Source organism: Carassius auratus, chromosome 9 (assembly GCF_003368295.1).
Source record: "Carassius auratus strain Wakin chromosome 9, ASM336829v1, whole genome shotgun sequence".
In the NCBI taxonomy this organism is placed as follows: Eukaryota; Metazoa; Chordata; class Actinopteri; order Cypriniformes; family Cyprinidae; genus Carassius; species Carassius auratus.
The window spans coordinates 2,369,968-2,380,679 of record NC_039251.1 but is presented as its reverse complement, the minus strand read 5'-3'; the positions used below and the strand labels follow the sequence as shown (position 1 = coordinate 2,380,679).

The 10,712-nt window shown below is 41.7% G+C and overlaps 1 protein-coding gene across 1 annotated transcript; it reads right to left on the bottom strand.

The window, feature by feature from the left end:
• Nucleotides 1-1,539: 1,539 nt before the first annotated feature.
• Nucleotides 1,540-9,041, bottom strand: LOC113108190 (uncharacterized). Its single transcript, XM_026271057.1, has 2 exons — nt 8,843-9,041; nt 1,540-8,374 (listed from the first exon to the last, which is right to left on the bottom strand). The coding sequence occupies exon 2, from the start codon at nt 7,945-7,947 to the stop codon at nt 2,263-2,265; it is 5,685 nt and encodes a 1,894-aa protein (XP_026126842.1). The 5' UTR covers nt 7,948-8,374; nt 8,843-9,041; the 3' UTR covers nt 1,540-2,262.
• Nucleotides 9,042-10,712: the final 1,671 nt, after the last annotated feature.

Genomic DNA, 10,712 nt, shown 5'->3' with positions numbered 1-10,712 from the left:
GTCGCGAACAGGCTCCGAAGTCCCGATCTGAAAACTTCGACCAAAGAATGTAAAAAATAACTCTATTTCTCTAATAACTCTACAACTCTATGAAAGACTCAGACCACGTATCTAAAAATAAATCGCTTTAGTAAAAGAGAAATAATAAGAGGAGTGAAGTTTCCTAAGTTTCCCGTTCTGCTGTGTTTGGTCCTCACGCGGGTCTGACGCTCCGCGGCGCGTCTCCGCCCCTCACACGCGCGTTTACAGCGCTAAATTAATCATCTTTGCTAATTATTATACATTTACTTCATTGTCAGCTTCAGGTAATTCATTTATTATTGTTCAATGAACGGTTTGATACAAAAAAGGTTGTATTTCAGTAGTAATTCAAAATTATCAAAATAAAATATATAAAATAATGGTTTATATTTTAATATCCTTTAAAATATTATTTATTTCTGTGATGTGCAGCTGTATTTTCAGCATCATTCCTCCAGTCTTCAGTGTCACATGATCTTCAGAAATCAGTCTAATATGATGATTTATTATTAGAATTATTAATAGTTGTGATGCCAAATATTATTTTGGAATCTGCAATACTTTTTTCCGGATTCTTCGATGTATATATATTTTTTTAAAGAACAGCGTTTATTCAAAATATAAATCTCTTCTAACAATATTAATCTTTGATTTCACTTCTTATCAATTTAACATCCTATAAGAGTTATAAACTTTTGAACTATATTGTTTATTGTTAGAAAAGACTTCTATTTTAAATAAATGCTCTTCTTTTTAACATTTCATTCATCAAAGAATCCTGAAAGAAGTATCACAGTTTCAGCAGCACAACTCTGATAATAAATCATCATATTATTCTGATTTGTGAAGATCATGTGACACTGAAGACTGGAGGAATGATGCTGACAATCACAGAAATAAAATAGATTTTAATGTATATTAAAATAAAAAAGTTGTTTTACTTCATAATAATATTTCAAATTTGTTTGACAAACACTTCTTGCTTCGAAGTACAGATCTGAATTAAAAAAAAAAAAAAAAAAAAAAAATCACAAACAGTCCCCGGAGTCTCAATCTGAATCAACCGAGACGCGAACATGCTTCGAAGTGCCGATCTGAATCAACTGAGTCGCGAAAATGCTCCGAAGTGCCGATCTGAATCAACCGAGTCGCGAACATGCTCCGAAGTGTCGATCTGAATCAACCGAGACGCGAACATGCTCCGAAGTGTCGATCTGAATCAACCGAGACGCGAACATGCTCCGAAGTGCCGATCTGAATCAACCGAGTCGCGAACATGCTCCGAAGTGCCGATCTAAATCAACCGAGTCGCGAACATGCTCCGAAGTGCCGATCTGAATCAACCGAGTCGCGAACAGGCTCCGAAGTGCCGATCTGAATCAACCGAGTCGCGAACAGGCTCCGAAGTCCCGATCTGAAAACTTCGACCAAAGAATGTGTTGGGGATTGCCCCACTGAATGCTGGTTAATATTTATTGACCGCTGCAGAACTCTTGTCAAGGAGTCGGAGTCATCATATTTATTTGATGATTTATTGCACAAGATGTGACCTAACACACATGTTAGTGTATTTGAGGTAGTTTCTGAAATAAATAAAACAACAGATATAAATACTCATTGTTCACATATTACCAATAACTCAACATATAACAAACTCTATAATAAACAACTGTGAAATGCGCTGATATATAGAATATTAACTGAGAACTGTATCAGCAATATATCTGTGAGAATAGTCTGCTTAGTAAAATTACAAACATCGAAATATAAAATATATATAGAAATGAGAATGTATCATTAATACAGAAGTTAGTAATAATAGCTGCTGGAAGGTATTATCACCATGAAATGTCACTTCAATGTAATAAAATTGTAAACATGAACAATGCACGCTGCGATGCTAGCGGGCTAAACCGCTCGTTAAATAGGATCAAATTACACTCAAAAAGATCGCTAAACATCAATAACATCAATAACATCATAAACACTGTTAAAGTTAGCACTTTCTCTTGCACATAAACACTGCACCTGAGTGAGAGCGCGCGGCGGGTCTGCCGTGCTGAAGCAACAGTGAATAACCGGTCACGTTACAACCGTACATACTATGAATCCTGCACTACGTTATTTACGCAAGTCATTACTGAAACATAACGCAGATCGCAACTCTTAAACTTAAAAAGGAAAGAATTCACAACAGCCGCCCCCACATTTGAGCAGCAAATGGGTAATAAAGGGAATTCTCTAAATGTCTTTGGTATTACCTTCTAAAGCAGGTAACTCTATCAGGCGGGCAACTGGTCTGGTGTAAACTTTACCATTAACGACGATTTCAGCAGTCCGCACACATCCATCACTACTGGGCAATGTCTTTCGAACTCTGCCTATGGGCCACTGAGCTCTTGGGAGCTGCGGATCCACAATCAGTACGACAGAGTCAACTTCCAGGTTCTTTGAAGCCTTATGCCACTTCTGTCGGGTCTGGAGCGTAGGCAAGTGGTTTCTAGTGAAGTGAATCCAGAACTGGTCCACCATGTTCTGACAGTGCCGCCATCGCCGCCGCCCCATGTCTCCTGGAGCGTATGCCACCTGAGGCAGCGATGCATCCCGCCGCCCCATAAGGAGAATATTAGGAGTAATCGGATCCATGTCAGCAACATCTGATGAGGCATATCCTAATGGTTTCGAATTGAGGATCCCTTCTACTTCCACTAGGACTGTGGACAGAACATCTTCTGTGACAGCTTGCGTTCCGAGAGCCACCAGGAGAGCATTCTTTATGGAACGGACTTCACGCTCCCATATTCCGCCAAAGTGTGGAGCACTAGGTGGATTGAACATGAAGCTAATTTGATAGTCTGAAAGCTGAACTTTGAGTTCTGGCTCCATAATTGAGAAAGCTTCCCGTAATTCTCTGTCAGCTCCCCGGAAATTGGTGCCACAATCCGAACGGATCTCGTGTGGTTTACCTCTTCTGGCTATGAACCGGCGGAGCGCAAGAAGGAAGGCATCTACATCCATTGAATTGAGGAGCTCAATGTGTACTGCCTTAGTTGTAAGACATTTGAAGATTAGTCCCCAGCGTTTCTCATTTCTTCTCCCGATTTTGACCAGGTATGGGCCAAAGCAGTCAACACCAGTTGAGTGGAAAGCTCTCCATCGCTGACAGGACAGACAGTGTAGCTGATGGTACTTTATGGCCTGACACCCTCTAAGAATCCAGTACTGTCTCCTTATTTCAGCGTAGACTCTTTCTGTTCCTGGATGTAACAGACGCTCATCAAATTCTTTGATAAGGAGCTTCGTTATTGTGTGTCTGGAGTCCAGCACAATAGGGTGGATTTGTTCTGGGTCTGAGTTTGCTAACCTTCTTAATCTGCCTTCAACTCTTATCATGTTTTTCAGTGGATCCCATTCTGGAGCAAGACTGACTAATCGGCTGTGTGCAGGAACTGGTTTCTTTGCCTTGAGGGCAGCAACTTCTTCAGGAAAGCTCTGGAGTTGGCATGCTCTTATCAGGACAGCTTCTGCCTCTTTGCTTGTTATAGGCTCACTGGAAGCACAATCCGATGTGGCCGCCCCATGACAGGCCCGTTGAGTTGCTTCTACTAATTCACACCATGATTTGAACTGGGTAGAATCAGGGAGGTTGGAGACAATGTCAAATGCTATTAGGCAGTAGCTTGGAAGTCCTTTTAATTCGGATACTCCCTCTGACTGGGTGAGTTCAGGTTTTTTAGGCCAGTGTTCTTCGTTTTGTTTCAAGAATGGAGGTCCTTGACTCCAGCGACTAGGCTCAGCCAGACTTTGGAGTGATTTCCCTCGTGTTATGTCGTCAGCGGGGTTGTCCTGTGTATTCACGTACCTCCATGATCTGTGATCAGTTAGCTCCTGTATCTCGGAGACTCGAGTTCCGACGAACACTTTATATCGACAGGAGTCTGATTGAATCCATTCCAGCACAGTCAAGGAGTCTGTCCATAGGATTGTCTGACTGATGGAGAGAGTGGTCTCATTCCTCACCAGTTTGGCTAGCTGTGCTCCAGCTAAGGCAGCACAAAGCTCCAGACGAGGCATTGACTGCTGCCTCTTTGGAGCAACCCTCGATCTGGCCATTATGAAGGAAACGTGAATGACACTGTCGGATTGAATTGCAAAATATGCCACTGCCCCATATGCTTTTTCAGAGGCATCGCAGAACACATGGAGGGAAATGTTCTGTTCTGCTGGAGTTGTGAAGACCGTTAGGTAACAGCGAGGAATGGATAATGTCCTGAGATGTTCTAGCTCACTCTCCCAAATTATCCAGGCCGCCTTAAGGGTTGGCGGTAGATTTGGATCATCCCAGTCTCTCTTTTTTGTCCACAACTGTTGGATGATTACCTTAGCCCTTGTGGTAAATGGTAGTATAAACCCCAATGGATCATACTGAGATGCCAGCACCTGGTAGGCTGTTCTCATTGTCAGGGCTGCATGCTCAATAGGCCGGTAATGATAGCCAAGGCTATCAGTTGTGCAGTTCCAACGAAGCCCCAATGTAGGCTCCATTGGTTCAACATGGGTTTGGACCAACCACTGCTCTGTAGCGGAGGAGCGGGCTTCAGTAGGAAGATGAGCAATCACGGCTGGGTGACTACTAGCCCACTGTCTGAGGTTGAATCCTCCTTTTGCTAACATGCTGCGTAGTTGATCCACTTTTTGTTTGGCTGCAGCAACAGTACGAAAGCTTGTGAGACAATTGTCCACATAGAAGCTCTGGTGTACTATTTCTTGTAACCCTGGATATTCGGCTTCAGAATTATGAGCATGATGTTGCAGAGCGAAGATGGCACAGCATGGACTGCTTGTTGTACCAAATGGTAGGACCTGCCATTCATATACATCTGGAGGGTTCTCGCTCTGCAGGTCTCTCCAAATGAAACGGAGAAAGGGTCTGTCCTTTGGTAGGAGACGAACCTGATGGAACATGCCCTTAATATCTGCACTTACAGCCACATGATGCTCTCTGAATCTCAGAAGGACGCCCAACAGTGATGGTCCAAGAGCAGGGCCAGGCAGGAGTTGATTGTTAAGAGAAAGACCCTGGTGTTTGAATGAACAGTTAAAAACCAGTCGTGGTTTATTGTTATGGCTCACCAGATGGTGGGGCAGGTACCATGATTCTTCTGCCTGGGCTGCTTCCCTTTGGTTCAGTTTGGCTACATAATCTGCTTCAATGAGTTTAGCAATCTCTCCTGAGTAGATTGAGGCCTTCACATGGTCTTTCTGGAGTCTCCTTTCAGTACTTCTTAGGTTTGCAAGAACAGATTGCATAGATCCCTTGAGCTTAAGGGCACCTGTCTTCCACAGAAGTGGGGTGGCATAACGTTGTACACCCTGTACACTGTCTTGCTGCGTTTGAGACTCAAGCAGCTGCATAGCCTCGTTATCTTGTCTGGACCGGACCACCAGCTTCTCATTGCGAAAGGGCAATACGTCCAATTGCCATAACCTTTCCACATTTCTGTAGAGAAGATCATCTGTGTGAGCTGTGGAGATAAAGAAACATTGCTGCACTGGTGCCTGGTCTGTGGGACCCATTACTGTTCCTTGGAGAGCCCACCCAAGAGCTGTATGGACTGCTACTGGACCCCCTTTGGTGCCTTGACGAATTGGCTCTTTGGCTGTAATGAGATGAACTTGGTCCGAACCAATGAGTACAAGCGGATGCACTTTGTGAAATGGCTGTAGTGGAACTCCCCTTAGATGTGCATACCGTCTCCGAAGAGCCTGAACTGGGTATGTTTGTTCTACCAGATCAAGACCAGAAGCTGTAAATGCTCCTAAAACCTGATAACGTTTCTCTGGGTTATTTCTCTGAGAGATTTGAAAGGTGACTTTTGTGCCACTGAGGTGAGTAGTGTCTGGTCGGACGGTACGAAGGGCTAGAGTCTCAGGTTCGCCTTTCAGCTGCAGTTGCTGGACAGCAGTGGGCAGGATCATGGTGCGCTGTGCTCCATCATCCAGTATAGCATAAGTCTCAAATGTCTTTGATCTGTGATGTAGCAGCACTGGTACCACCTTCAGAAGGACTCTGCCTGATGCAATGGATGGTAAGAGGTAGATACGGCTCTCAGAGTTAGCTGATGCTGTGTTAGTTGTATAACTTTGGGCCACACCATGAAGCACTTGAAGGTGAATACCACCACAGTCACTGCAGGGTTTCTTTAGATTACAGGTCTCGGGGGCATGGGAACGAGCACATTTCCAGCAGTGCTTTTCCTCCGAAATCCACTTGCAAAGTTCAGCAACAGGCTGCTCTCTGATACTACTGCATCGAGTGATGTAGTGATCTTTGCTGCCACAGAATAGGCAGATAACTTTGGGTGATGTTCTTTTCCAAGACACCTTAGGACTGGAGGATGGTTTAGTCTCTGTGGGTGATACACCATGATACAAGGTTGTACTTTGGCTTTTCGGTTTAGCTGCATTCTTCTCCTTTGAACTACTGAGTGCTCTTTCATACTGGTAACGTTGCACTAACCTACTGGAAAGTCGCTGTTGCTGAGCCTTGACTTGGAGCCATCCAGCAAAGTCTTGTAGGTTGTACGGGTTAATACTTGGGGAGTTTAGCTTCCCTCTCAGCTGGAGAAACTCTATGAAGCCATCTCTTAAGTACTTGGGCAGCTTACTGAGTAAACGATCTACATGTGAACAACAGTTCAACTCCATCCCTCTGGTACCCTCCAACGACAAAAGCATACTCACTAAGAGGTGTACACGAAGAGCGAAACTCTGGAAGCTGTGAGCATCATTTGGTTTGACCTCTGGGGCTGTGAGGATTGCTGCTATTTCGCTCTGAGCCAGTTGGTGTGGTTGACCATATTGCAACTGAAGGGTTTGCATAGCTGCTGAATATGGGTACAAATGATGGCGACAAGACTGGCCAATCATCTGTGCTTCAGGCAATTTGAGGTGCTCCAGCAAAATATGGTACTTGTATTTCTCATCTAGCTCTGCATGTGGTTCAAGAAGGTTGTCCAGTGCTAACTTCAGGTTAGCAAATTCCCTTTCATTGTCATTCACAAAATCAGGAATCTTTGGTTGTGGGGCAGCATGCAAAGGGCGTTGAGGCACAAAGTATTCAGTTGGATTCAGTGCTTTATTAAATGGCTGCAGAGAGGGGGTATCAAAGGCAGGAGGATTTAGTGTCATAACTGGAACTCTAGGCTGGGTTTGAGAGACTGATGCTGCTGGAGTCATAAGAGTATAATGAGGAGTCGCAAAACTTGCTGTAGGCAGAGCAGTAAACTGCTGTTGTGAAGGTGACCCTGTCAAATAGCCATAAACTGCATTAAGGTGCTGGTAGACTGGCTTAGGTGCCATTAAAGGTGGCTGCACTTGAGGTTGAAAAGCCTTTCCAGCATCATAAATGGGGGACTGCTTCGTAAACAGTGGTGGCACAGTCTCTGCTCTTGTAGCAGGTTGCTGTTGGTGTGAAACAGTAGGTATAGTTCCAGAAGATACTGGTGAATACAAGGGGATTGAACTGACTGGACATATTGGAACAAATCCAGAGTTAAAATCCTCAGCCTCCACAGGAGATTTACTTGCATTCTTTTGCATGTCACTCACACATCCTTGGGTAGGTAGCTCAATGTCAGGTGACTGTGATGGAGTAGTATGACTTGAGGGAGGCAAACGTGGAGAAGTTACTGAAGGGGATCGTACTGGTGGTGTTATATGCTTTTCACTTTGATCATCCTCCTCATCCTCTTCTTCCCTCAAGAACGACGTGATATGTTCCATCAGCTCTTTACGCCGACGCTGTCGTTTTTCATATTGTTGAAGATTACTGTGAAGTGCAGCCATATCAGCAGCCTCATCCTTCTCTTTGTCAGAAATAGTCTTCAACATTTTCCTCAATGAACTCATGCTCAACAAATCCATGGAGCTTGTGTCTGGGTGCTCACCTTGTCTGGAGACTGTTCGTGACTGACTAGCTAGGCCCACTGCGGCTGCTGCTCCTCTCTGCTCCACTTGCACCTCTTCTGTGGGTGAGGAGAAGAGAGCAGGTCGGTGATGGCCATAGTCAACATGATACTCTTCCAGATGCCTGGGTGTGCGACGATGCCGTGAGGGTCTGTCTGACGTCTCAGTTTGAGGGAGAGAAGTGGCTTGCTCTTTCAATGATATCACTGCAGTAGTCAATAGATCCGGCTCGAAGGACCAATGTTGGGGATTGCCCCACTGAATGCTGGTTAATATTTATTGACCGCTGCAGAACTCTTGTCAAGGAGTCGGAGTCATCATATTTATTTGATGATTTATTGCACAAGATGTGACCTAACACACGTTAGTGTATTTGAGGTAGTTTCTGAAATAAATAAAACAACAGATATAAATACTCATTGTTCACATATTACCAATAACTCAACATATAACAAACTCTATAATAAACAACTGTGAAATGCGCTGATATATAGAATATTAACTGAGAAATGTATCAGCAATATATCTGTGAGAATAGTCTGCTTAGTAAAATTACAAACATCGAAATATAAAATATATATAGAAATGAGAATGTATCATTAATACAGAAGTTAGTAATAATAGCTGCTGGAAGGTATTATCACCATGAAATGTCACTTCAATGTAATAAAAGTGTAAACATGAACAATGCACGCTGCAATGCTAGCGGGCTAAACCGCTCGTTAAACAGGATCAAATTACACTCAAAAAGATCGCTAAACATCAATAACATCATAAACACTGTTAAAGTTAACACGATCGTGGTACACTGTAATTATCTAGGTAATTAACAATATATATTGAAGTAACTTACTTCATCACGCACTTTCTCTTGCACATAAACACTGCACCTGAGTGAGAGCGCGCGGCGGGTCTGCCGTGCTGAAGCAACAGTGAATAACCGGTCACGTTACAACCGTACATACTATGAATCCTGCACTACGTTATTTACGCAAGTCATTACTGAAACATAACGCAGATCGCAACTCTTAAACTTAAAAAGGAAAGAATTCACAACAGAATGTAAAAAATAACTCTATTTCTCTAATAACTCTACAACTCTATGAAAGACTCAGACCACGTATCTAAAAAAAAATCGCTATAGTAAAAGAGAAATAATAAGAGGAGTGAAGTTTCCTACCGTTCTGCTGTGTTTGGTCCTCACGCGCGTCTGACGCTCCGCGGCGCGGCTCCGCCCCTCACACGCGCGTTTACAGCGCTAAATTAATCATCTTTGCTAATTATTATACATTTACTTCATTGTCAGCTTCAGGTAATTCATTTATTATTGTTCAATGAACTGTTTGATACAAAAAAAAGGTTGTATTTCAGTAATAATTCAAAATTATCAAAATAAAATATATAAAATAATGGTTTATATTTTAATATCCTTTAAAATATAATTTATTTCTGTGTTGTGCAGCTGTATTTTCAGCATCATTCCTCCAGTCTTCAGTGTCACATTATCTTCAGAAATCAGTCTAATATAATGATTTATTATTAGAATTATTAATAGTTGTGATGCCAAATATTATTTTGGAATCTGCGATACTTTTTTCCGGATTCTTCAATGTATATATATTTTTTTAAAGAACAGCGTTTATTCAAAATATAAATCTCTTCTAACAATATTAATCTTTGATTTAACTTCTTATCAATTTAATACATCCTAAAAGAGTTATAAACTTTTGAACTATATTGTTTATTGTTAGAAAAGACTTCTATTTTAAATAAATGCTCTTCTTTTTAACATTTCATTCATCAAAGAATCCTGAAAGAAGTATCACAGTTTCAGCAGCACAACTCTGATAATAAATCATCATATTATTCTGATTTGTGAAGATCATGTGACACTGAACACTGGAGGAATGATGCTGACAATCACAGAAATAAAATAGATTTTAATATATATTAAAATAAAAAAGTTGTTTTACTTCATAATAATATTTCACTTTTTTCCTGTATTTTTGATCAAATAAATGCAGTTTTGACGAGTAAACTCCAACAACAACAACAACAACACATAAAAAATCAATCTGATCCCAAACTCTGACCGGTGTGTGTGTGTGTGTGTGTGTGTGTGTGTGTGTGTGTGTTTGTGTATAGCACTTACACACTAATCCCCACAAGAATAAAGATGTTAAATACTCATCTGAGGAGAAAACTATGTTGCATAATAATGAAAGGATGTGTGACGTGCACTTTCTGTAAACTGAGCCAAACATTTTCACTGATTTAGGGTAGAGTAAGAATATTTAAAGTATTGCGCAAGTTAGTTCATACTTGGATATAATTTTATATGCAATATTACCTTTTCTTTTCATCATCATCTTTAAGAGTTCATGATCATTTCTGTTCAACTTTATTTCTCAGTTGATAAATCCATCCACAGTTCATAAAACACAACACATGCAACTTCCTGTCATTGAAATCATTTAAAAATCAAATCGACAGCTTAGAAAAAAAAAAGCCTCAGGCCCAAATATTCAGTCATCACTAATGAACTGTTTGACAAACACTTCTTGCTTCGAAGTACAGATCTGAATTTAAAAAAAAAAAAAAAAATCACAAACAGTCCCCGGAGTCTCAATCTGAATCAACGGAGTCGCGAACATGCTCCGAAGTGCCGATCTGAATCAACCGAGTCGCGAAAATGCTCCGAAGTGCCGATCTGAATCAACCGA

Bases quoted from the DNA above. Each gene is read 5' to 3' on its own strand.
- LOC113108190 (XM_026271057.1), bottom strand. From the start codon at position 7,947: ATGGATTTGTTGAGCATGAGTTCATTGAGGAAAATGTTGAAGACTATT.